At 42.5% G+C, this 27,900-nt stretch overlaps 1 protein-coding gene across 3 annotated transcripts in view; it reads left to right on the top strand.

Moving 5' to 3' along the window:
- Nucleotides 1–27,900, top strand: part of SNTG2 (syntrophin gamma 2) — a 220,894-nt gene that overhangs the window by 71,813 nt on the left and 121,181 nt on the right. Inside the window, exons 2-4 of one of the 3 annotated variants that reach the window (XM_028722423.2) lie at nucleotides 12,995–13,072; nucleotides 27,471–27,527; nucleotides 27,631–27,688. In XM_028722423.2, the coding sequence (XP_028578256.2) occupies nucleotides 12,995–13,072; nucleotides 27,471–27,527; nucleotides 27,631–27,688 (193 nt within the window). Of the gene's footprint in view, nucleotides 1–12,994; nucleotides 13,133–27,470; nucleotides 27,528–27,630; nucleotides 27,689–27,900 lie in introns of all 3 variants that reach the window. The other 2 variants (XM_028722422.2, XM_028722424.2) reach the window with 2 other exon arrangements.

The following is a 27,900-nucleotide window of genomic DNA, read 5'->3' as shown; positions in this document are numbered from 1 at the left end:
GTTAATTTATGGATGGTTAGCTGTCCAGCCAGCCAAAAAAGGGCTGTTCTATAATATATTATATTCTTAATTCTTAATTCAGAATTCTTTAAAAGCTGGTTTTACTCATGAAAACCTCAACCAAGAATATTAGTGTGGATCACTCCACACCTCCATGTAGGACTGTGACTAAAGTGTGTTGCTGGTCACACAGCCTCTATCTATTCGGCTTTTACTATATTTAGTAAATTCTCTCTGAATAAAAAGAATTTACTCTCTCAATAATAGCATATTATTGCTCATATAATTAGCTGTATTAATTACTCTCAATAATAGCATATGAATATATTAATTTCAGTGATACTAATCAGCATAAAACCCTCAATTGTCTTTACAACCCATTACCCAACCTTTCTCCTGTTCCAACATTTTCACTTCTCTACCCTCTACCTCTCACCTTTTCTACTTCCCTCTACCTTCTCCAGCCCAGACCACTACTTCACCTTCATACAATTGTTCATCCCTTTTACAAATAAAAATATTATACGCATTTCAAAAATATAAAGGTAGTGCAAAAATCAATTTTGGTTGAATTTAAATATCGCTATGCAATATTTGGTAATTTGTAATTTTCCTTAGTGTTCTCTGGCCCCATTTTAACCTGGTTTCCAGACTCCACCAAGGGCTGCATAGTGTCTTTGTTTCTGTGTTAAACACAGACACTGCAAGGGGGATGATTTACTGCTTTGTCCCCGTAACCCTCTTACTTCTCTTCTCATCTGTCTGAACATGGGATGGGGGGGTTAAAACCCCATCCCTTTTGACAACACTACCTTTTTCCATACATTTGTACATTTTTACTTTTGATCAACATTTAACAAGTGGTTTCTAAATCACCCAGGGTACCTTATGCAACAGAGTCAATAAGAAACAAACCTATTAACAAAAACATTAAGATACCAGGTAGCTCAAAGCACAGTGAATTGATGACATTCAAATTCTGAAATCAGTACATGATTACATGATTGTATTAGTAATTGAAACCTTCCCACCTTTAACATGAAAACACAAAATTTGACCTCATGAGCAACTCATGTCACTTTTAATGTTAAAGACCAAATAATCCTTTTTTATACTTGTACTCTGCAAGATTCTAGGTGTTTTAAGGTCTGTTTCCCAATCCCCTAACATGCAGCACAGTGAATGTGGCAGAATTGAGAACCCCTTCATGCAGGGTTCTATTCCTGGCGCGCCTCTGCAGAGCACATATCTTTTTTTTCCCCGGACCCCACGTGTTGGCAATTCAATACAAGCCAACTGGGCGCACCTATGCTGTTCACTGCCAGAATACAGAAAGGAGCTTAAAGGGATTTTTTCAACCGTAGCTTGACATTTCCAATTATCCAAAAAGAACAAACACTGCAAGGGGGTTGGTTTACTTTTTCTTTTCTTTTTTTCCCCTTCTTTTTTCGTTCCCTTAACCTCTGGGACACTCCGTCCACCTAACGTTATTTCCCACTCAGTTACCTTTCTCCGCGTCCTGTCAGTGGCCTAGACGGACTCGCGTCGCTAGGAACCGCACCTTACAAGGACCACACTTCGCTTCGTCAGTGGCTCTGAGCCCCAGCGTCTCATCCACTCAAAGCATTCACTGGAGTGTCCCCATACACAAATAAATACACATACATACAAACCCCCATACACATACAAACCCCATGCACCTCCCCAATCCCCTTTACCCATAAACTTCCCAAACCGGTGGCACTTTTACTGCTCTTCTACCGGCAAACCAGCGGCACACTACTGCTCTCTACTGGCTAAACCCAGCGGCACTTTACTGCTCCTACTGGGCGGGGCTGATCAAACCCCTGACTCCCACAAACAAGCTGTGGAGCCTACCTTTCCCTTCCCTTGGGCACCCTTTCCCCCGTGCAGCTGCTGTCTTTCTTCCGTCTCTGCTGCATCTCCACTCAGGTACGGGGTGGGGGGCTCCCCCTAGAAATGGTAGGGTGCGCGCTTGGAGCCACCGACGCCGACCGAGCTGTTTGCTTCGCAGTGACGCCTCGGTCCTTTGTCCTGTCCTCGGAGAACGCGGATTCCCGGCCAATGCACCAAGAAATGTAGCCTTATTGGAGTTCACCGATTGGGTCTGCGTTGCTCTGGAACAGGAGGAAGGAAGTCAAAATGACACCGAGTTGGTTCAAAGAAAGAGTTTATTCTGCTCTCCGGATAGCAGAAGGCACCTGCGTGGTGAGTCCACAGCAAGTACAAAGAAATGACAAGTTTCATGCAGTATATATACCCTCCAGGCACCCTCTCCCTCCTTCCAACCACGTCAGCTTGTATACGTAGGTTGACATTACATATGTTCCTGCTCCGGCACTTTTAACCATAAAAGGGATTTCCTTCCTGTACTCCTGACCATAAAAGGATATTCCTGTTCCTACTCCTATCTTGGAGCAAGAGGTCACTACTTCCGAGAACATGCTCTGGCGTTAGTCCCAGACTTGGGTCTCTGCGTCATTTGTGGCCAGGACATAAGATATGTCTGTGTCTGTTCTACTGGTAAAGTCAAGGCCAGTCTTGCCGTCAAACTGATAAGGGAGAGAGCTGTGCTCTTGTTTTGCATTTGCTCAACGGCTAAAGTTTATGCATTTTAGCTAAGGAGAAATGGGGATTTTGGTGCAGTTTAAAAACTGCCTGCACAGTCAGTTTTGGGTTTTGGAAACCCATTCCTTCAAAAAGACCTCAAAGGCTGACCTGGAAAGAAAGCATGAAGCAAGCTTATTAGCAATATTACAGTGGCCCACCATGCTAATAATCTATTAAAGGGAGTCAAATATAAAATAACATATTCTGAACAAAATGGTATGGCTATTTCTGTTCTTGTCATACCTAGCAAACACTATGGTTTTCTGGCAATCAGTTTTCACCTGTGTTCTTTGTCTAAATCTTTTTCTATTTTTTAAGTTTTAAACTGGAAAATTAAACATTCCATCTGCGTCACATTCACCTTCTGCATTTTCATCTGTACTGCTGGCACTTTTGACAAGTAATACACATTGTAAAAGGCTTTTTATTGAAAGAGACACTTGTCAAGTTACTAAGAATCTGATTTTTAGTAAAGTTGCCACACTATATTGAAGAAATAGTCTAAAAATGCTAACCATGGTGGGTTTAGAAATTTGTGGTTATCTTCTTATTCCCTTGCTCTATGTTTAGGTGGCTGTATACTTTTTTTAATGAGCCCACTTGTCAACAAAATGTATATAATAATATTCTTATTCATTTTCACGGTCTCTTCAAGAATTCTAAGAGAGGCTTAAATGAATTCCACTTTACAAATAGACGGGTATGATTAAATCATGCATTAAAGGCATAATTCTGCAATCACTGTACTTATAAAATTGGGTGTAGAGTGAACAAATATAGTTGCTGATTGATTGGATACATTCTCTTTTACATAATTCCTTACTATGCAACATGCAGATGTTCGCTTCTCATAATTCTTGGCTTTTGTTAGCTTTCTCTTAAGCTAGAAGGTGGTAAATAAATTAAACAAAACAAACCTTTTAGTTTGGCTTTCAGTCATGACATCATAGTAGACCACTTTCCATGCAGTTCTAAAATTAGGGGAACTGTCAGTGTAATTCTGTGCAGAAGTCTTAAGTCCCAGTGAGCTGAATTGCACTTACTCTTACGAACATGGCCTGCACGACGGTAACCTAAATGGTCCATACACTAAAAACATAGGAAGCCACCATATATCAACTTAGACAATGTCCATCTAGCTCAGCATTGACTAGCAGCTGCTGTCCAGGGTCCTGAACATTAGTTTTTCTTTCTCAACCTTACCTGAAGACAGAAGGGATTGAAACTTGGAACTTTTTGCATGCAGAGCATATGCTGCAATGGAATTGATGCTCCAAGGGGAAACACAGCAGATCCAGGACTTTTTTTTTTCAAAGGAGGAGCGACACGAAGGTAATTGCCTGACCCTCCTTGCTCAGATATGATTAGGAAGGCTTAATGCCTGTTTGCGACAGATTAGCATACTAGAAGTCAGAGAAGGAGGAAGAAGGCTGGGTATTTCTCCCCATTCTTTTATGACATTCTTTTGGGGTCCAAGGGCTGCAGTGACATTCAGTCACCCTTCTGAGGGCCACATAGCCAGTCCAACCATTTATGTTCACACACCTACTTACTTGCTTACTTGCACACACATCCCTGCCATGAAGATCTTCTACTGAGGCCCCCCTGGCTGTGCTCATGATCAGAAGGAGGATGTTTTTGGCTGCGGTGCCCACTCTGTGGAAGAGTCTCCCTTTTGCTACAAGTATACCTGAAGGAGCGTCTCCACCCCCATCGTTCTGCCCTGACACTGAGGTCCAGTGACGAGGGTCTTTTGGCGGTTCCCTCGCTGCGAGAAGCCAAGTTACAGGGAGCCAGGCAGAGGGCCTTCTCGGTAGTGGCGCCTGCCCTGTGGAACGCCCTCCCACCAGATGTCAAAGAGAACAACAACTACCAAACTTTTAGCAGACATCTGAAGTCAGCCCTGTTTAGGGAAGCTTTTAATGTTTAATAGGTTATTGTATTTTAGTATTCTGTTGCAAGCCGCCCAGAGTGGCTGGGGAAACCCAGCCAGATGGGTGGGGTATAAACAATAAATTATTATTATTATTATTATTATTATTATTATTATTATTATTATTATGTGGACCCTGACATTGATCATGTTCTAGCACTTACTAAACACGTATTTGCTTTCCAAAGCCTCTGCTGGGACTTGATACCAGCTTGTTGTTACGTCTCTTTTCCATTAATTTTGGCCTTGACTTTGTGGATGCTGCAGGATCTATCGTTTTAATGTGTTGTTGTTGTGAACTACCTCAAGATGGTTCATGAAGAGCAGTATAAAAATAGAGAGAGATCGAGAGATCATTCTTTCTCCCTTCCAAGGCAGGATGAGATTTCTTATAAAGTCATCCCTAACCCAGTGCTAGGGGTGGAGCCAAAGAGGACTGAAAACACTGCCATTTACTCTTCACAGCTCTTTTTGTGAGGAAGAAAACACAGTGTCCCCTACAGCTCTGAAGTGGGGGGAAATGCTGCCTTTTACTTTTCACTGGGCTTTATCTCCTGAACTCAGTGCTGTGGCACTTAGAACCACAACATCAATTTGGGAGATAAAAGAAGCCCTCTGCCTGCCGCTCTCCAAAGAGATTTTGTTGTGGAGGGATTTCAGTTCCGAGCACCACAGCACTGAAATCAGGAGATAATGCTCAAAGTTGGGGGTAAGGGAGCAGTTTCTTGGTTTTGCCATCCCCATTTTATGTTATTCCTACTTCAAGCTAGCAGTTTAAATGACAACACTTCTGTTGTGAAATTTAATTCTAAATGAAAACGAAGCTGAAAGCATTTCGCTCAGTGATCTCTCTTTAACCCTTTCGTCTTGGCACATCATATTGTATGTAGCCGCCCAGAGTGGCTGGGGAAACCCAGCCAGATGGGCAAGGTATAAATAATAAAATTCTTCTTCTTCTTCTTCTTCTTCTTCTTCTTCTTCTTCTTCTTCTTCTTCTTCGAATCATAGAATTGGAATAGACCACAAGGGCCATCGAGTCCAACCCCCTGCCAAGCAGGAAACACCATCAGAGCACTCCTGACATATGGTTGTCAAGCCTCTGCTTAAAGACCTCCAAAGAAGGAGACTCCACCACACTCCTTGGCAGCAAATTCCACTGTCGAACAGCTCTTACTGTCAGGAAGTTCTTCCTAATGTTTAGGTGGAATCTTCTTTCTTGTCGTTTGGATCCATTGCTCCGTGTCCGCTTCTCTGGAGCAGCAGAAAAGAACCTTTCTCCCTCCTCTATATGACATCCTTTTATATATTTGAACATGGCTATCATATCACCCCTTAACCTCCTCTTCTCCAGGCTAAACATGCCCAGCTCCCTTAGCCGTTCCTCATAAGGCATCGTTTCCATGCCTTTGACCATTTTGGTTGCCCTCCTCTGGACACGTTCCAGTTTGTCAGTGTCCTTCTTGAACTGTGGTGCCCAGAACTGGACACAGTACTCCAGGTGAGGTCTGACCAGAGCAGAATACAGTGGCACTATTACTTCCCTTGATCTAGATGCTATACTCCTATTGATGCAGCCCAGAATTGCATTGGCTTTTTAGCTGCCGCGTCACACTGTTGGCTCATGTCAAGTTTGTGGTCAACCAAGACTCCTAGATCCTTTTCACATGTACTGCTCTCAAGCCAGGTCTCCTCCTCCTCCTCCTCCTCCTCCTCCTCCTTCTTCTTTCTAAACCCTTTTTCTGTTAAACTTTCCTCCAGTGTTGTGGTGTAGTGATTAAGAGTGGTGGACTCGTAATCTGGTGAACCGGGTTCGCGTCTCCGCTCCTCCACATGCAGCTGCTGGGTGACCTTGGGCCAGTCACACTTCTCTGAAGTCTCTCAGCCTCACTCACCTCACAGAGTGTTTGTTGTGGGGGAGGAAGGGAAACGAGATTGTTAGCCACTTTGAGATTCCTTAGGGTAGTGATAAAGCGGGATATCAAATCCAAACTCTTCTTCTCTTCTTCTTCTTCTTTTGGCTGGCTGAAGTTCGCTTGTTAAAAACTCAGTGTGTTTTACAAACTGAATGTGCAGTCAGAATTCAGTGGAGCTTACTCCCAGAGAAGCATGCATAATATTGCAGTCATGCTGATTCTAATACATTGGGTATTATGCTATGCACTTCTGTTATTTTGGTGTGCATGATAATGTATCCATACAGCTGCCTGCAGTTTTGGACTCTCCTTTGGGGCATGGCTGTAGATGTTGCCTTGATAAGCCCCTGCACATCAACATTTACCACTACATCACTGATTTGTGAAATGAAAGTTGATTTTTATCTGTAGGGGACATTTAAGCAACACCTACATTTTCTCTCTGCATGTTATTTATAAAAGATTTGCAAAAGGTTTTGTCAATTCTTCCACTGTTGCCAAGAGAGCACAGTTCAGGGATAAGTAAGCAACTGTGTATTATGTCATAACCCCGACAGTGTCTCAAACACTGTACTATTTTCCCAGACGGACTGGGAATTGGCTTCTGGGTTTATTTTGCCTCAACAGTATCTCTATGACTGATTTTCTTTTCTCATTTGGTTGGTATCAATTGCCCTGGTTTTCACAACCTGCTAAGCCAAGCCTAGTGAGAGTGCAAGAAAGTTGACGTACTGTGCAGAGCTAAACTAGTGTTTCAAACAATACATTTCTTGTAGGAAATATTGGTTCCAAAATTTATATTTAGACAAGAGGCAACTTCAGGGAAAATAATAATAAGCTGAACAAAGGGGATTCTATCAGAAAATTCATAGAATCATAGAAATGCAGAGTTGTTAGGGTCCACAAGGATCATCTAGTCCAATCCACTGCAATGCAGGAATCCTTTTGCCCAGTGTGGGGCTCAAACCCACAACCCTGGGATTAAAAGAGTCTCATGCTTTACCAACTGAGCTAAATTGTAATAAACTGATGCATATGGGGAAGTAAAACTGAATTAATGGGAAAGAGATTTGGGGTGGGCTATGGCGCTGTGGTCTAAATCACAGAGCCTAGGACTTGCCGATCAGAAGGTCGATGGTTCGAATCCCTGTGACGGGGTGAGCTCCCGTTGTTCGGTCCCTGCTCCTGCCAACTGCATCCCTCCCCTTGTGTGCCTTTGCTTGGCTGAAATGTGTCCTTGAAATCTGATAATGCCTCTTGCTTGCCTGGAAGAGGTATGTAGAAATCTCTGACCTCTATAGTGTTGAATCCATTTGTCTTTCCATTTGTCTTTCCGTTTTTGCACCTGACCCCACCCACCACTGGTGTGTGCCCCTTGGCATAAAATTATACTTACAAGTCATCACGGCTGATGAAGCTCTTTGAAGCCCTGTTTGCAGGTGTTCACATCCTAAAGCACATTCCCAGAAAGAATAATAACTGGACTAAACTTTCAGTATACTGTTTTGGGAGAAATCTTCTAGAAGAAACCCTTTCTGTTCACTTTTCATTGAAAAGAGAACAATAACACTGAGGCCAATGGCTTTTTAAGTCATATTTTCGTCATGTCACAGCCATATAAGGAAGCAGCATGATATTTTGACAACATAAGTTTGTTTTTTTAAAATATTTACTGTGTAAATAACATTGGTTGTATACTGCTAGAAGGAAAGCTCATTCTGGAAATTAATTCTCAGAAGCTCATGTATAGCAAATATACTCTTCTTGCAGTCAATGAATCGTGCCATATATATATGGATGAGCTGTCTTGATGCCGTATAGTTCTGAGTATTTATGTATTGACATACTGTAATCTCTTATCTAGTATGTCTTCACGTTGCTTCCCCCCCCCCCTTAGGAATTACTGGTCTGACTTTCCTATAATCTTCTCCCAATACATAATAAGTTTTCAAGGGCACCTAGTTTTGCAGCCTTGGACTTCTAAATGCTTTCGACTCTTGTTTACCTTTGTGATTTCTGGTAGATTTAAAACAATTTCCTTAATGGCACCTGGTGTACAGAACCAGGCTGCGCTGCTGTATTTATTTATTTTCTCACCCAATCTCAGTGCTAAGAAAGGGGGCGTCCCTGTGGCATTTGCGCAGATAAGGAATGAAGGCAGAGAGATTGCCATGCCAAAGATCATAAAGGGTGTGTGTTTATGTGCTGCAGAAGTGAGAACAGTTTTAGGAACATGCCATTGGTCCAGCTATCTCAGTGTGGTCTACACTGACTGGCAGAAAATCTCTAGCATTTCAGATAGGGTTCTCTTCCAGCCCCATCTGGGGAGGCCAGGGATTGAAACTGGAACCTTCTGCATGCAAAGAATACCCTCTGCCACAGAGCCCTTGCCCTATGCAGATCTTGGCTTGGGTATTCCAGGGCTATTAACCTATCAGATTTATTCTATGGTGACTCTGCTGCTGGCATGGAAAAAAAACTTTAAATCTTCATCTCAATGAAGAATTCAATGGAACCTTCACGTCACTGTGATTTATTCATGTTCAGGATATCTAATCACACCACACTTGTCACAAATTATTAAGAGGCTATTTCTCTACAACAGTCGTATTTTAGCAATACCTTTACTACCTGTATTAATCCGGCCTTGTAAATAAGCCTGCAAAATAGCCTGGACACACATACACACACAATGTTATTAGCATGAAATTGCAGCCTACTAGCCTCTTAGCAGGTTTGTAAAAACATTTTGCCTTCGACCAAATGGTGTTCATCATTTACCACCAGCCTGTTGCATTTTCATTTTGGCTGCAGAGCAGGGAACACACATTTCTTTGTGACCAGCATGGAAACCAAGCGGACTGATGGGAGAGGTATGGAATGATCCGCCCCTCCCATGCCAGCTGTGGACAATGGAAACAGAGGGCACTCATGGCAGAGCGACTCATTGCTCTGCCCCTCCTCTACCAGCCCACTCACTCACTTGCATAGAATCCCTTGTTGCCTGTGGCAACCAGCCAAGTTAAATACAAAGGTTGGGAGATAGCTGGAATCCAAATAATTGCATGCAGTTTTCTGTTTGCATATGCAGCTTCTCAATCCCCCATTATCACAACAGTTCCACGTTACTTCATCCCCACCAAGTTAAACTTGAGGCATGTCCCATGAGAAGAGATTGCCACCAGAAGGACATCTGGTATCTTTCCCCCCCTTCCATGGAAGTGTTTTCAGCTCACATGAAGGGTGTTGGTGAAGGTTGTATCCCAACCATGTTTCATAAAACATTGTGATTGTTGTCAAAACTATTCTTTTTTATGGTTTATTTTAATTAGAAGGCAGCTGTTCTTTTTGGAAACGTGCTGAAAGCTGGAAACCTTTGCAGGAAACATTAACAAGTGATGCATAAGAAGAGCATGCAGGATCAGGCCTGTATAAGGCTGGCTCACCCATGAGGTGAGGCGAGGCAGCTGCCTCGGGAGGCGGGATCCACAAGGGCAGCAGATCCGGCTTCTGAGCAATTCATTGGCTGCTGCCGCTGCAACACTAGCAACAATTGCAGCACACTCCTTGGAGGCTGGATTGTACTGATATTCTTAAATATAACGAGGAGCTACAACATGGCAATTGTCTATCCTAGCAACAAAGCATGTCGTTCAATGATGTATGTAGTGAGGTCAATAGGAATAGAATAATTGAGTATGGGCAATGGTGCTTCCAAAGTAGCTATCTGTCCATTAAAAAGTAAAATAAAGTTTTAAAATCTGAATACTATTAGTTACTACATCCTTCTTGCTTGTTTGTCTGCAAAGCCGAGCTTGTGAACATTGCAGCACGAAATGTAAACATTAAATTCTAAACTATTCAAAATTATCTTCCAATTTAAAATCGATGTTTTATGACTTTTTTGGTTTGTTTTAAAACTTCCTTGCCTGTTCAGAGACTATTTGGAATGTCGTGGTCTCTGTTCTAGCAATTTATCTACATCCTGTTGAGTGTTGGTTCCCCCCTTCCTCCACCACAATACCTGTCCTTTTACCCAAAAGGATATTCTGAAAGTTCATTCTGAACATGTATTACTGAATTCAAATGTTTGTGTCTGATGTCTTGAGCAGAGAATGAGGTTGACAACAATCAATCATATCTAATTAGCTGGTGACACACTGTGTTTACAGTAATTAAACAAGCCATTACTGCTTACTTTCTCGTGATTAAGATCACACAGATTGAGAACCAGCTGTTAATCACTCCTGTTCCAAGGCTAATGTCATTAACAGAAGATGCCTACGTTATAACCCAGGGCTATTTTTAACAAGGCTTTTAGTTGAGAGGCTTGATATAAGTAATAAATGAGGTGCATTAGGATCCATACAGTGGAAGATTTTGGAGTGTTGTGTCATCATTAATCACAAATTCCCATTCATCCCTTGTTTTGTGTTTCAGAAAATAACCTATACATAACCTCCACTTCAGCTGGAAAGTGGACAGAACAAACATAGTTTCATTTCATCATGAAACATTGGCCCTGATATTTTGGGTTATTTCTAAAAAAGGTTTTTGCATGACATCTGATCCACAGTGTCCAGTGGTTCATTCATGGGACCCTCAGCTGACTTGTGCTTCTCATGCTTATGTCTGTTCGTGAGGATTGAATGAAAGTTACAGATAGATGTACTAATACATAGCTATATAGATCATGGGTTTCTTAAGCAGTAGTAGCACTTGATATTGGTCTGTGTTTGGTTAAAAAAATGTCCTTTGCTAAATAGTCGTAGCTCCATTAATTTTTCCATTGATTTCAGTGAGAAGTGGATTCCACACATAGATATCTATGAAAAATTTATCCCCTCATAATTTTTTTTTTTTAAACCCTATTGCATAATGTAACTCATATGCGAATGACATTTATTGTTTAGGCTTATTGCTTTAAAATACAGTGGTACCTCAGGTTAAGTACTTAATTCGTTCCGGAGGTCTGTTCTTAACCTGAAACTGTTCTTAACCTGAAGCACCACTTTAGCTAATGGGGCCTCCTGCTGCTGCTACGCCGCCGGAGCCCGATTTCTGTTCTTATCCTGAAGCAAAGTTCTTAACCTGAAGCACTATATCTGGGTTAGCGGAGTGTGTAACCTGAAGTGTATGTAACCTGAAGTATATGTAACCCGAGGTACCACTGTACTATTTTTAAATTAATGCAAATACGGAACAAAACAGAGTCATTTTTTTTAACTTAATGTTGTAGATCTAAGTAAGCTTAAGCAAATGGTCCAAATTAAACTTTGTTCAACATTATTGAAGATGGAGGACTTGAATAATTTCTTGGAAGATGCAGTCAGTCAGTTTCTCTCCCATATTGGGCGACTGTTTAGTTGCTTCTAAGATGTGGCTCTGTTTTGGTTTTTGAGAATGCTGGCAGATTATACAGTAAGATAATCATTTCATTCAAATGTCTAAGATTTGAAAAGATCTACATTATGTTCCAGGATTTCAAGCAAGCATCTCTCCCATCCCTACTGGGAGATGCTAGCAGGATTTGAATCTGGGGCTTCTGCTTCCAAGGCTTAAGCCACTAAGCTTAGACCACTAAACTATGGTCCTTCACCCATCACTGAGTGAATCTATGCATAGTATCAATGAATGACTTTCCTTTTAGCAGTCTTGTGATATTTCTGTTTAATGACTGTTTAATGCTTAGATACCAATCTACTTCTGGTTTGCCTTTCGCTACAGTTTGTGGCTAGATAAGTAGCTGTGTGTGTTTTATGCCTATTTCCATCAGAAGCACCAACTAGCATTTTACCACTTTTCACAGTGCATATTTTAAGAGAGCAGAAGGAGGGGGAGACTTGCATAAACTTTTTGTTCATCCCTAAAGACTGAGCTCCCGTTGCTCGGTCCCTGCTCCTGCCAACCTAGCAGTTCAAAAGCACGAAGTGCAAGTAGATAAATAAGTACCTCTCTGGCGGGAAGGTAAACGGCGTTTCCGTGCACTGCTGTTGTTCACCAGAAGTGGCTTAGTCATGCTGGCCACATGACCCGGAAGCTGCACGCCGGCTCCCTTGGCCAGTAAAGCGAGATGAGCGCTGCAACCCCAGAGTCTGTAGAAAGTGACTTTGTTCCTTTAGCATTGGCAAAATACTACACCAGCAGTGTTGTGTTGCAGGGGAATTTGATGACTTTTCTTAGAGGCGAGTTTGGGAGAACGAGACATGTCTGCCAAATACTTGTGGTACAGAAAAAGCCTTCATTAGCTCACACTGCGAGACTTTGCTGGTATGCAAGAGCTAAAGTAGATGATAGGATTAAACAGTTCGTGAATATTGATACAGAATGTAACTTGAATATTTTCTGCTAAAGTGTCTCCTTACTATCTCTTACCACACAGCTTTGCCTGTATAGGTGAGATAAACTGTTATTAGGACACAGAAGATACAAATTATATATCATTGTTATTTGGGCTATGCATTTGACATATTTGATCTGTTTTTCCCCTCCCCCCCCCATTACCTTGCCTCTACAGACAAAAACTGGTATTGCATTGCTATATGACGAAATATCCGAAAACGCCTATGAAATCCGACTGAAGCTTACAAAAGAGGTACTAACAATTCAAAAACAAGATGTCATCTGTGTTAGTGGAAGTGATCACAGTGCAAATGTAAGTGCTTCTCTAACTTTGTGCTCCCAACCATATGTTTTTTCTATCTTTCAAAATTACCTGAAAGCACACTGTTCTAAACAGGTAATATCAAAAGTGTGCCAGAGGATATGAATAGCTTGCCAGGTAGAAATAAATTCTTAAAGGTTTGCAAAGCGATAACAACAGCAAAGGGAAATAAATGAAAGTATGTAAGAAATGGGAACCCTATTTACCTTCAGCAGTGTTTACCTTTCTGTAAAAGTACCACCTTGGTCCCAATGAAATACTTTGACAAAGAGAATAAAGACACATTATGTTCTTCTCGGTATCAAATATTGATGCTCCCATGACTCCTAAGCTTCTCAGGTTCTCATGGGATTTAAAATGGCGCAAGTGCTTTTTCTTTTCCATGTCCCACCGAATATCCTAAGCAGGGCTGTGTCGATATCCTGTGATTTAGCATTTGTGCAGCTCAGATTCACACGCACTCCTACACAGATATTTGTGACACTGCTCAAAGGCACAGCCCTTCTGTAAAGTTTAAACATCTTTAAACTAAATGCGAAAGATAGTGCTTCGGGGAGATAATGAAACTTTTTTTGAACCTGCCTTGAAGCTGGGAGGCTAGGACTGAATTACGCTTTGAACTATTGACAGAACTAATGTTTATTTTTTATTCTTTTTTTAAAAAAAATGTCATCTGGGACCACAGCACTGCATGTTTTCCAGCTCACCTATTTTCTTTCTTATTTACTTGTTTCTGAAAGTCATCTGTAGAACAAACTCGGGATAATAGGAATAGTTTATCTTAATGTGAAAGGGGACAGCGAGATGTGACTTGGGTAAGAGACTTTCAGTGAACCGCAAGGTACTTTGGCAGACAGCATGACTTGCTGCTAAAGGTTCCTTCAGCTAAATCAGCTAACAGGCACCCAACCCTTTATTGAGGATTAGATGCTGCACTCTAATTGCAGTATGTCGCCTGTCGCTATATACAGTACCAGGTTATTAATAAATGGCACATTTTGTGATGGAAGATAATTGCCAACATGGACTTCTAAATGGTACAAAGGTGACATCCATAATTAAGTCATTTGGCACTTTGTGGTTGATGATAATTGCCAACATGGGTTTCTAAATGTTAAAAGGGTGACATAATATGCACACATGGATAAATGTTTAACCTGACAAAAAATGAAATTCTCATAAACTCTAATTTATTGCACATATACCCCACGTTTCCCCTCCCCCAGGAGCTCAAGATGAGAACGTGTTTCTCTCCTTCATTTTATCCTAACAATACTGTGAGTTAGGTTAAGCAGAGAGAGAATGACAGGCCCAAGGTCACCCAACATAGACATCTTTCCCCTATGAATTCCTTGTAGAATCTTTGTTGTTGTTGTTGTTGTTAAACAATTTCAAATTGGAACACAAAATGTAATCACAAATAAAAACCCAAACCTTTGTAACATTCTCAAACTTTTGTTACATTTTGGAAATGCTAAAATCTCCAGCCCCTTACTGCACTTCCTAAACTGTCATTGTATAACAGATAGAAAACCATATTAAGTACAGTGGTACCCCGCAAGACGAACGCCTCGCAAGACGGAAAACCCACTAGATGAAAGGGTTTTCCGTTTTGGAGGCGCTTCGCAAAACGAATTTCCCTATGGGCTTGCTTCGCAAGACGAAAGCCCATAGGGAAATCTCTGGGACAGCGGGGAAGCGCAGTGCGTCTTCCCCACTGTCCTCGGACCTCCTCCCGCCGCCCGGCATCAGAACCAAGCTCCAATGCCAGGCGGAGGGGCGGGAACGCCTCCTCCCGCCGCCCGGCATCGGAACCAAGCTCCAATGCCGGGCGGCGGGGTCCAGGACCTCTTCTGAAGGCGGGCGGGGGGCGAAAGTCTTTGCTCCCCCCGCCTGCCTTCAAAAGCCATCCGGGACAGCGGAGAAACGCGCTGCCTTTCTCCGCTCTCCTGGGAAGGCAGGCAGGGGGGAGCAAAGACTTTCACCCCCGCCCACCTTCAGAAGAGGTCAAGGACCTGTTCTGAAGGCGGGCGGGGGGCGAAAATCTTTGCTCCCCCCCACCTGCCTTCAAAAGCCGTCCGGGACAGCGGAGAAACGCGCTGCCTTTCTCCGCTCTCCCGGGAAGGCAGGCAGGGGGGAGCAAAGACTTTTGCCCCCGCCCGCCTTCAGAAGAGGTCAAGGACCTCTTCTGAAGGCGGGGGGGAGCAAAGACTTTCGCCCCCCGCCTGCCTTCAGAAGAGGTTCTGGACCTCTTCTGAAGGCGGGCGGGGGGCGAAAGTCTTTGCTCCCCCCTGCCTGCCTGTCCCGGAGGGCTTTTGAAGGCAGGCGGGGGGGGGAGCAAAGACTTTCGCCCCCCGCCCGCCTTCAGAAGAGGTCCAGGACCTCTTCTGAAGGCTGGCGGGGGGCAAAAGTCTTTGTCCCCCCCTGCCTGCCTTCCCAGGGGCTTTTAAATCACCCCGGACAGCGGAGAAGTCCTCCGCTGTCCCGGGGCGATTTTAAAATGCCGCCCGCCAGCATTTTAAGATCGCCCCGGACAGCGGAGAAGTCCTCCGCTGTCCCGGGGTTTTTTAAAATGCTGGGGGTGGGAAGAAAAGCCCTTGTCCCCCCCCCCCCAGCCTTCAGAAGAGGTCGGGGGACAGACTGTCCCCAGACCTGGTCTGAAGTCGGTTTCCCTAGGAACGCATTAATTGATTTTCAATGCATTCCTATGGGAAACCGTGCATCGCAAGACGAAAAACTCGCAAGACGAAGAGACTTGCGGAACGAATTAATTTCGTCTTGCGAGGCACCACTGTAGTTATTTTCTTTATCGTACACCTTAAAATAAAAACGGTACACTTCTATTTTGTTTTTGTTTTTTGTTTTTCATTTCTCATCTGTTCAATCTGGTTTATTTCCTTCCTGTTGCTCATCCTCTTCTTCCACCTTAGGGTTATTCCACTAATATTCCACTAATAAGGAATTCCTGAGTACTCAGTGTTGAGCATTGCTCCCAGGAAATTAGTATCTACTCAGTCCTATAGTCTCTTCTGTAATCCCATCTATTTCCACCTGCTAGCCTCCCACTCTTTACTGCTTCAGCTTATTTTTGCTCATTATTGCAGACTTGTATAACTTAGGACACACCCACCCAGACAAGCCAAAGACCGCCTGCTCAGCTCTATACACAACAACCCTCCTTTTCCACATGGCTTCTTGCTAACTTGTAAGGTGGTGCCTCTTTCAGCTGGATTATTGGGGACAGGTAGAGACTCCAAGTGCCAAATGGTAGGAATTCAGGATGTCCAATTAATTTCAGTAGATGGAGGTCCTGAGGAGAAATTATATGAGGTGTCCCTGTCTTTAGAGGACGCAAGTCTCCTTGTTTCTTGGTACTTACCCTGCAAATCTTCAAAATCTTTAGACACTCTCTCCCTGGAAAATACTTTGAAAGAGTATTCTCCATTCTCTGAAAAGTCTACTGGGTGTGTGCTCCCATGTGCCGTGTGCCTCACCATCAAGAAAGTTGGTTAAGCTATATTCTGAGCTGAGGTGCTTCAGTATGTGTGCTTCAGTGATTACTGCTCAGTTGAAAAGGCAGCTTGGCTGGTACACGGTGATTCCAGATGGACACCTTTCATGAAAAGTATGGGAATGAGAGGTGAGACAGCTATGAAGACAAGGCCAGAGACAAGTGGGAGTTGTTGAGAGGTAGGTTTGAGTCCAAGCTCAGGGGCTGCTTCTGTGTCTTAGCCTTTTGGAGCGTCCCAGAAATGGCCTGTCCCAACCCCCATCCTGGCAGCAGAAGTCAGATGTGATGTAAGAAGCAAGAAGGTCGTGATTAAAAAGTTGGGTTTATTATTCAGAGTAGCTAAGGCTTTTATGAAAGGATAATGACTTTCACAGAGGATGATGACAAAATGGACAAAGCTGACTCGGGGGTGGGGGGTCGTAAACTGCATGAGATGTAATTAATCGCCTAGCTGAGAGAGAGAGGGCAATTATCACCTAAAGATAAAAGAAAGCATATCATTAATGTTGCTAGCTTGTAAACCATGGAGGGAAGCATAAATCATTAATAACAGCGGAATTGATCTGTAGTGGTCTGCAGAATCTTTCCGGATCAGTAAATTACAGGCATATAGTTCAGATTCTGTTACAAACATTGATACTGGATTCTGCAGAAAGTTAGGCCTTTCTAAACAATAGGTGTCATCAAAACTGCCTTCGAACAGGAGCTTCTCATTCTCGTATTGGATAAGAAATAGTAAAACTCTCTGTATTTCACAGTGTCCAAATTACCGGGTGGGGTGTCGTGGAGAGAGCAGTCCACTTACCTTTTGTAATGGCCCTTGAAGCTACTGTCATTTGGAAGGATACAGGAGGGTCGATATTTGTCTTAATTGGTGAGGGCCAGGGGCAGGACGTCTGCACTTCATCCTCAGTTATCCAAGCCCTGTTCTTCCATCAGGTTTTCAGTCTCAAAACTTTCCTCTAGAAACCGCAAACATACGACATTTCTGCCACTTCACATGTTATTTAAAGTGTTATTCTATTTAGGCACGTAGACTGCAATCCTATACCAGCTTACCAGGAAATAAACTCAATGGGACTTACTTCTGAGTAGCCTGAGACACATATAGGATTTGTGCTGCTAGGCACAATTCTCTAAATACAATGTTTTGTCTCAAGAATGTCTGATATGTTTTTAAAAATGCACATGCTAGGGCATAATGTGCATAAAAGGCATATATTAGTGAAATTAACATACCCAAATGGATTGTATTTGGGGAAAATATTTTGCATAAATGTGAACATTAAGAAAAGTTGCATATTTAAAAAAGGTGTGTATTAGTAGAAATTTGTACTAATATGCTGATGCATTTCCATGAGGACTCTGTCTGTCTGTCTATCTATCTATCTATCATCTATCTATCTATCTATCTATCTATCTATCTATCTATCTATCTATCTATCATCTATCTATCTATCTATCTATCATCTATCTATATACACACATTCATGTGTGTGTATAGGAAACTGATGTGGAAAACAGAACTTAAGCTTGGGAGGGGGAGAGAGAGGAAACCAAAATTGACAGATTCCCCCATCCTTAGTTTGAACATACGTCAAACTGAATGGATGTGAAGGCTTGCAAAGAATTCCACCTTTCTGGCTGTAGTGTATTATCCTGTCCTTTGCAGAGGTGATAGAAGTAGGTCAGGATTAAAGTCATGCTGTTTAGGAGATAAATGTAACCTTTCTCCTTTGTTCATCCTTTTTTCATGATTGGTTTGCACTTCCGCTTCATGATAGTGAAGAGAAGCCTGGCAGCCTTCAGGTAGCTCAGTCATTGCTCACAGACTGACATGACCATTTCATAAGATACGCCACACTTTCTACCTTAGTGTAGAAATTAGTTCTACACATGGTGAAAAGGCTTCCTATTACAGTACCTAACTGAATGGTATATGGAAGACTTCTGCATGGAGGAAAAAAATGACCTTGGCGCAGGCTAACCTGGTCGCTTGACACATCCTCCATATCATACTTTTTGGCATGTACAAGTAGAGACAATGGACTTAATGCACAAACTGTCTTTCATTCTTTAGAAATAAGCCTCGCTGTTGTCAATGGAAAAGCATTCCAAAGTAATGTTTTTATGTAGGATTGGAGTGTTATTTACTTTTGCATGGTTGACAGACATTCCATTTATTACATTACGGCACTATGAGAACACGTCACGTGATGTCCCTGTTACAGATCCGCTGTGAACCGCGTTGATAACAACTTCCCCTGCCCTTCAAAAGAAAAATAAGATATTCCCCTGGCTTGGTACACTGACACATGCTATGTTGCTCAGAACATTTCACCAGCATATGTCCCATTCAGTTTATTGCATTGTGCACTGACACATACAGAGCAACTTCCCTTCCCAAAATAGATGAAAGGAAGCAAAACATCCCTGATGCCTTTCGACTTGTACTTTGTAGCTGCTGCATTCCAGGTCAGGAAAATAATTTCTTTATCAATTCAGCATCCGCCATGAGTACGTCAGGGGGAAAGGCTTTAATAAGAATGTGGCTATTAGTGAATCTGATAGGAAAATCAAAATCACAAGTTGAAAACTGGGGGTGGGGGAGGGAATATTGATCTCATGTTGTGGCAGCTTTTCTGTTCTGAACAGCAATTAGCATGTATTTTGGTGTTTTTCAAGCCTGAGTGAAGTTTAAACCTGCATTACACAGTGAATTCTAGTTCAAAAGTAGTGGGTGTGGGTATGTTTACTATATATTTTTTAAAAGGATTCACATCACAATATATGTTCTAGGATAATTACTGAATAAATCAAGAGGCCAAATGATACCTGAAATAAGTCACAGCAGCAAACTAAATAATATATATTATTATTATTATTTTTAAAGGAACTTGAAGTAGTTTGTCAGTTACATTTAGCATAATTGGATAGAACATAGCTAGCAATCTTTTTAAATACGGAGTGTGAATCTTTCTGCAGTAATAAAACTAATTACATGGAAAATAGAAAACTTAACCTGAGGAGGTACACTGGATCCACAGTTCTCAAAAAACCCACCCAGAGCTACACTTAGTCTGCAGTGTATGCTCTGAGCTCTCCTGCCTACAAGGCTTTCTCTGATTACTTTAATGGGGCGAGAGTGCATGCAGAGTTCCTTCTCCCATTAGAGTGACTGGGAAAGCCTTTGAGGAAAAGAAAATTCAGGCAAATTTTTTATAGATTATGATGCAGGGGAAATCCACCTGTCTCATACAACCGAATGTGGATGCAATCAAATGACGATACGTGTTCTGTTCCCACTGAACTTGGTGGATACAACTGGGAAGGCCCATTTCCATCTAATTCTCTAGATCAGTGGTTCTCAACCTGTAGGTCCCCAAATGTTGTTGAACTACAACTCCCATCACCCCTATCTAGCAAGACCAGAGCTCAGGGATGATGGAAGTTGTAGTCCAACAACATCTGGGGACCCACAGGTTGAGAACCGCTGCTCTAGATGTACACAACAAAGGGTAATTACATCTAGGAAGGTTTGAAGATTTTGCTTGGTTTTCTGTACTGATGCTGACCCTCATCCTGTCCACAAAGGAAGGTCTGGATCATTCCAGTAGGCTGCACTACTATGCAAGTCTACTCAGATGTGAATCCTGTTAAGTGCAATGGGATTTATTACCTGGTAAGTGTGTATGGGATAGTAGCCCCTATTTCATTCTGTGAATAGGAAGGTACAAGTTCGAGTTCCGATAAGTGAAATACAGTGCTGGTCTCGTGGAAGCCTCAATTAAGGTAGGAGAAGTGGAGCAAATTTTCTCTGATTCTCCCTCTGTAGCACCTAACACCACTTCCCATAGTGTTCTGGAACAGATTGTGGCGATCACGGGGTATTGATGTTATCCTACCTCTGCTGCCACTTTTGTGGCGATCACACAGGGTCCCCGGACGTTTAACGGTCTATTGATCCCTGTGCCACCACTGTGCTTGCTTCCCCGCTGCCACCAACCCGTTACTCTCTGGTAAAACACTGAGTCCAGACAGTTGTTAAAAGTGAACCAAAAAAAACCCCAAGTTTATTTTACAAACATTAACAAGTTTATGGTTTCTCAGATAATATTCCTGTCAGTATCTTAACTTTAGTTTCTTTACTGGCCTATACCTTCCTAATACCTTCTGACTGATTATCTCAACTGTTTGACTGACTCCTCTTACTTAACAAATTCTCTCACACCAGACTAGCCCAACCCACAGACTTATCTTCTCTGTCTCTTCTAACTCCAGACTGTCTTCTCAACCACCCTAACTTTAACTCCCTCAAAAAAAAAAACAACACCTCTGTGCTTAAACCTTATACACAGTTAACTCTGCCCCTTGGGTTCCCATTGGTTAGTCATTTTACAATTAGTTAACCCTTTCCTTATGAACCCAGTCACACACCAGGAGGGTGAACTCCACACAGATTTACTTAGTGCTGTGGCAGGAAGGAGGTGGAGAAAATCAGCTCCCCTTCTGTTACATGACTGGATGTTTCTACTGGATCAAAAGCCATTCTGGAAGCAGAACAGCACTAGAATAATCATCCAGTATGATTTTTTCCCTTCTTTTAAAATGGATGTACTGCCAACTAGCCAGCAACAGCGCTTGCGGTGGCTAAGAAACAAAATGCTAAAACGAATTGCATCATTCTTTAAAAATCATTCATCTCCTGTTGCTGCTTTTATATAGATGGTATTGAGTGGTTTGTTTGCTTTTGCATTTTTAAAAATGTATCTGCATATAGAGAGCACGGTAGAACAATGTGCCGGTGGAGTGTTTTTGTTACCAGAGGCTTCCAGCATTTGACAGACGGAAAGATGAAGCAGAGACAGTAAAAAAGGGATTACAGTAATACCAGCCCATAATCCAGAACTTCCATTACCAATCGTCACTCATGCGCATGACTAACAACTTCTGTTGCAGGAGATAGGTCTGTGGCTGGTATTAGTTTTCAGGAAATCTTCATCCAATAAAACCTTTAAAGCACAACAATCAGGTCCTGTCCTCCCACAAAATTGCCTTTAAAGTGTGCATCTTGGGTATAATTTACTTCATAGTGGAATACTTTTTTTTTTAATAGCATAGTATTTCTGCTATACGGTTGTGGAGGTATTTAGATGTTTAAAAATATATATAATGAAATGAAACCCATGCATTCTTGGTGGGCCAGAATGTGCTGGCAAGGAATAGCAGGTGGTAACACTTTTCAAAGTCAACAAAAGCCAATGAGAGTCTCTCTGCTCCTTCCCCAATGGTTAATAGTAGCAGAGGGTGAATTTCCATCCAGATCACAGGAGAGTTTAAAGCTCCCCTTGCAACATACTGTAGCCCCAATAAAAAACAGGATTTCTTTCTTTCTTTCTTTTTTAAACCAAACAAACTGATGTGCTTCAAGTTTGGTATTATGTGTAGTTTGGCCCTCAGTGGAATTACTTAATATTTCAGTTAAAGGAACAGTATTCACTGTACAGGGCAGCTATTTAGACAGATGTATAAAGTCTGTGTTCAGAATAAAACAATGTAGGAATGTATGGTGGAAGAATGGGTCTATGCCTTATAGCCCTAGCTTTCACTTCATAGATTCAGAATATGTGCATGGAAGGCATATATGTAATTGCTCTGAAATCTCATTTCACAAGGAATGGATTACACACTGGATGCTGTATGGAGATAGGCTCCTGTGCACACCTGCAAATCAACATATGCAGGAGACCCAACATAATGGTCAGCAGGCACAATCCTCTCCCCTAAAGCATTCACTTATATTCCTGGAGCCTACTCACAGCTGATCGAACTGCCACTCACCATCCCACATGGATGGCAATGTGGGATTCTGTGAGTCTGGAGATTTTTTGAGGGTCCTTAGCTGCAATTTTATGCGTGCTTCTAAGCAAGGAAGGTGAGCTGAATTCACCAGGTGTACAGAAGCAGCTCACCAGGTGGGGCAGAGCTGCTGTGCTGTACTCAAAAGGAGAAGGGCAAAGCAATGTGTCAGTCAGTAAGGTGCAAACACACCAGCAGGAGTGCTGGATTGGCTTAGCTGAGGTGTTTGCACTGTGCTGACCTCCCTGCTGCCTGAACCACCCCCAAACCCAGTAAGCAACAGTGACTCACCTGCTGGAAGCTCTGCCCCACCCAGTTATTAAATACCGTATTTTTCCCTGTATAAGACTAAGTTTTTTTCCTTTAAAATAATGTCAAAAATTAGGGGGTATCTTATACATGGGGCCATCTCCCCCCCATTTTCTTAAATCTGAGTCCCCCAAAATAGGGGGCGTCTTATACATAAGGGCGTCTTATGGGCGGAAAAATACGGTAATTTGTGAGATTGAATGGTTGCAATCACAGAGTTCTCTGTGGACCTTTCATGCTTGCCGGAATGACTGGATGCATATGCATATGAATGCTTATACTATAGTTTAAATGCAATCCAAAATAAATAACATCCTTTTAAAACATGTACAATAAACTCCATCTTTTGCAGACTTAGAAAAATTATAAGGTAGAAGTAAATACTCTTGGTTTAAAAGGTTTGCAAGTCAACACTCATATTGCAGTTTCTTTGCCCTGTTGAGTATTTTAATTAAAATAACTGGCATTTAAAATAAGTTAAGATTTAATTGCTTATTTCCCCATTATCTGGATATATTTAGATACTAGTTAATCAACCATGCTGCTAATTAACAAAATTCAACCTCAAAATATTAAAATGCTGCAGTCCTTCTTAACATTTGATTTGATGCCTTACGAGATGATAGATTCTGTACATCTGGATTAAATATCAGCTATATTAGTTAAGTGTAGCTGGTATGCACATATTCATTAAAATTTAATTGCAGAGCACTTTCAGTGCACTACTCTTTATTATTTCTTTTCTTGAATGACTAATTGCAATTTGTCAGGCTAAATAACTATAATCTGAGACTTACAAAATGTCCTGGTTTGTGCATCACAGTAAGCCAAACTCTGTCTCACTGGCCCTGTGCAAATGTGCTGCTTCCCAGAGCTGAGATGGAAGCTGCTTTCCTCCTCCCAAGTTCTTTTAGCTCAGTGCAGCAGCTAAGCCAAAGTTTTCCTTAGCGTGTCATCTGAACCCAGGATGGCGGTTAAGCAGAAGAGAGTTTGGCTGCCACACTTTGTTGTTGTTTAGTCGTTTAGTGGTGTCCGACTCTTCGTGACCCCATGGACCAGAGCACGCCAGGCACTCCTGTCTTCCACTGCCTCCCGCAGTTTGGTCAAACTCATGCTGGTAGCTTCGAGAACACTGTCCAACCATCTCGTCCTCTGTCGTCCCCTTCTCCCTGTGCCCTCCATCTTTCCCAACATCAGGGTCTTTTCCAGGGAGTCTTCTCTTCTCTTCTCATGAGGTGGCCAAAGTATTGGAGCCTCAGCTTCTCGATCTGTCCTTCCAGTGAGCACTCAGGGCTGATTTCCTTCAGAATGGATAGGTTTGATCTTCTTGTAATCCATGGGACTTTCAAGAGACTCCTCCAGCACCATAATTCAAAAGCATCAATTCTTTGGCGATCAGCCTTCTTTTTATGGTCCAGCTCTCATTTCCATACATCACTACTGGGAAAACCATAGCTTTAACTATACAGACCTTTGTTGGCAAGGTGATGTCTCTGCTTTTTAAGATGCTGTCTAGGTTTGTCATTATTTTTCTCCCAAGAAGCAGGCAGCTGCCACACTTAGCTGAGCCTAAAGGAGCAGAGCAGCTGTAAGCCTTGCTCTGGGAGCCAGCATGCTCATACTAAGCCATGGTTTGGCTTAGCATTACATGCAAACATGACAAATTTCTCAGATTCAGTAGTCCCTTAAAACTAGCGCTGAGGTGATGACGTGGCCTCGCTTTTCTGATCCCCCTTGCAAGCTATGGAGGCAAAGCAGCATTTTCAACTCAGTTCCTAGGCGACTTCAGTTGCTTCTTTAAAAATATTCATTCAGAGGAAGGGGATTGGGGTGGGAATGTTACCATGTCTTGCGAGATTTCAAGCTCGCTGTACTTGTAACTGAATAAAAGCCATGCAGTTGGTTTGGAATCAGTGGTGTGCCGTCAGTAGACTAGGGGGGAATATGCTAGTTCCCTAAATGTCCCTGGTAAGTTAGAGTATTAAAGCCTGACATCTCCTTCCCTAAGCCCGGGAAGCTTCAGCTTAGAGAGGGAGGTGCAAAGCCACTTCCGACCTCAGGAGGAGGCAGTGGCGTAGCGTGGGTTGTCAGCACCCGGGGCAAGGCAAGTAATTTGTGCCCCCTAACCCATCGATTTGCGCCCTCTAACCCGTGGATTTGCGCCCCCTAACCCTAACCCCCAGATGTTGCGCCTGGTGCGGCCGGCCCCCCCTGCACCCCCCACGCTACGCCACTGAGAGGAGGTGGTGTTGCGGGCTTCACGCCCCCAACACGAGCACGGAGGCTGGCACAATCTGGGAGATCTGGGGAATCCTTGGGCTGCTCCCCCACACAATCTGGGGAATCCTTGGGCTGCTTCATCCCCTGGCCAGCCAATCGGCTGGCTCAGGGGGTGTGGCTTGCCTCATTTAAGGCAAGCACAGCCCAGGATCTCCCTCTTTGGCCACTCAGCTGCTGTGGTTTCCCACCCGCCCGCCCTTCAAGATTCCCCTTCTGACCTGGTTGTGGACCTCGGTTGGTCGCCGTTAAGGGGCCTAGTAGGTATTTTTTCCATTTGGCAAATTGGCACCGGCCTTTTGGTTTTTCGCCTACCTCGTAGCAAATTGTCACAACTTCTTCGGTTTTGGCGGTTAGGCACTGGTATGGGTATTGTTATGTAGATAGGTTGGGGGGGGAGCGCCATCACCTCCCCCGAATATCGAAGGGTAGTTCGGTAAAGGATTCCGGGGGGCATGGCCTCGTCCGAAGCCTATGGTGGTCAGGGCCTAAAGCACGCCCCCGAGCGGTGACCCCGGGGGAGTTCCTAGTTGATGTGCATCAGCAGGACTCCCCCTACTGGTGTTAACCCTTCCCAGTCTTCAAGCAAGCAGGCTGAAGCCGGATAGTCGAATAGGACCAATGCCTAAGCCAATACCGCTCTTTACCTGTAACCAATAAAGTTGTGGCCAATTTTAGTCCATTAACCTAAAATAACGGTGGCATGTGTCTTTATTTCTGCTGGTGGGAGGCTGGAACTCGCCACGCAATGCTCCGACGGGGTCCGAGAGCCCACCAGCCACCTTCTCAATGCCCACCCAGCTTTGGGAAGGAGGCAGCAGGGCTCCAGCATCCTGTCAAAAGTCTGGCGCCCCCTTTCCAAGGACTGGGAAGCTTTTGCCCCGGATTAGCGAGGGAGGCGCAATGCCTTTCCTCCCACAAATTGCCCTCGTCAACTGGCACCTCTGGCCCTAACTGTTCCCTTACGAAAAATTTCACTGCACACCACTGTTGGGAATGTTGAATTTGCTTTGCTAGTGCAGCACCAAAGCAATAATGCAACAAGTTCTTTCCTCAAGCTGATGATGTCAGTTTCTTTTTCATATATGCGTCAAAATAGAACTCTGCAGAAGGCTTTGTGGAAATTAATCAGACTTACAGGTGCTTCCTTAGAAAACAAATCAAGCAACAGTTTTGGTAAAATGAAACATAATATAATAAATATAATATAAATATGTGAACAATAATTTTCCTCTATACAGAGTGAATAATAATAATAATGATGATGATAGCAACAACAACCACCTTGAAATATCCAACCATATCTGCTCCCGGTGATGAGAAAAGGCATTGCGGCTACAGCTGCACTCAGCATGTTGCTAAACAGTATTACTATGCATTTACTGTCAATAGATAAAATGAAGCTCTTCGTGTTCCATTATTATGTCAAGTACCAAGAAAAGTGAGCATGAATAAAATGTCAAAAATGCAAGGTGCTATTAAACGTGAGATAGATTGCTACAGAAGATGTCCATAAAGATTTTATCTCACGTACCTGCTTTAAAAAAAAAGTATTGAAGAAATAACCATGAGAAATAGATTAATATGAGTGGGGTAGCTCACTGCAGGAAAGTCAGCTGGATATGGAAAAAGATTGATTTGAAAACTAAAAATGGAAATCAAGGGTATAACTGATATCAGCAAAGAATACAAACTTTTGTGCAAACATACACCGGAAGCAATGCTCTGTATTTTTAAACTTTCAGAGATTTGACAAGGGCAAACCAGAAAATTTTAAATTAAAGCTTATCAGTCCAATCAAACATTTATATTGTTGCACCCATTCCTTTAATGAGACTTGGCATATTGTGCTCACAGTGTGGTCCTCTGCAAGTTTACTCAGAAGTAAGCCTCATTGAGTTCAGGGCGTGTATAGGGTTCCTGTTCAAGTGAGTAAACCACATAAAATTCAATGGGACGTGCTTTAGAGTTGGCAAGCATAGTTTTCTGCGGTCAGTGGCTCCAATGGCACAAGCTCCTGTTCATATCTGTGAACAGTGGAATAGTCTGAGCAACCGGTCAAAAATCATGACAGTCCTGTGTGCATATATCTGGATTGCATTTGTTGTAGAAGATTGTGCAACTCAAGGTACAAACTGGTGCAAAGGATTTAATTTTCCCCTTTAGTAAATGAAGAAAAAAGCCCATCTTTTGTGCTAGTGATAGTGTTATGAATTAAATATCATATTATTTTATGGAAGGTAGTCTTTCAGCTTTCTAGAATAATTATGCTGAATATGAGAAGAGAGAGTAGGTGAGATAGCTCAAATTCAATATGCATGCATCTAATATTGTATTTTCACCTAAATTTATTTTTTCTACCATTTTTTAAAGCACAGAACTGTTAAACTTCGTAGACAACCAGTTGGTGGCTTGGGCTTAAGTATAAAGGTATGCATAATTCTTTCTTCTCTTCTCTTTTTTGATACGTAGTGCAAAAAAGTGAAGGCAATGAGCAGCTAAAACTCTTCTTCTTGTCCCTTATCTCTTTCAGGGTGGTGCTGAGCACAAAGTGCCTGTCGTCATATCAAAAATATTTAAAGATCAAGCAGGTAAAGCAAATGTGTACTTGCATATGGGAGATTTTGATATTAAATGCAGTAATTAAATATGGATTCACAGGTGCAAATTCCATGTGGACGAGGAGTTTTTATATTCAAACTATATTTAAAAGTTTGGTTTGCTTCATTTTCATTCATTTCAATTGCATTCGTTTTGTTTTTCATCCTTTATTGGTTCACCATTTTTTGTTTTTCTATTGATT

The sequence above is a fragment of the Podarcis muralis genome, chromosome 3 (assembly GCF_964188315.1).
Source record: "Podarcis muralis chromosome 3, rPodMur119.hap1.1, whole genome shotgun sequence".
NCBI lineage: Eukaryota > Metazoa > Chordata > Lepidosauria > Squamata > Lacertidae > Podarcis > Podarcis muralis.
The sequence above is the reverse complement of the archived record's forward strand: the minus strand, read 5'-3'. Positions and strand labels throughout refer to the sequence as shown.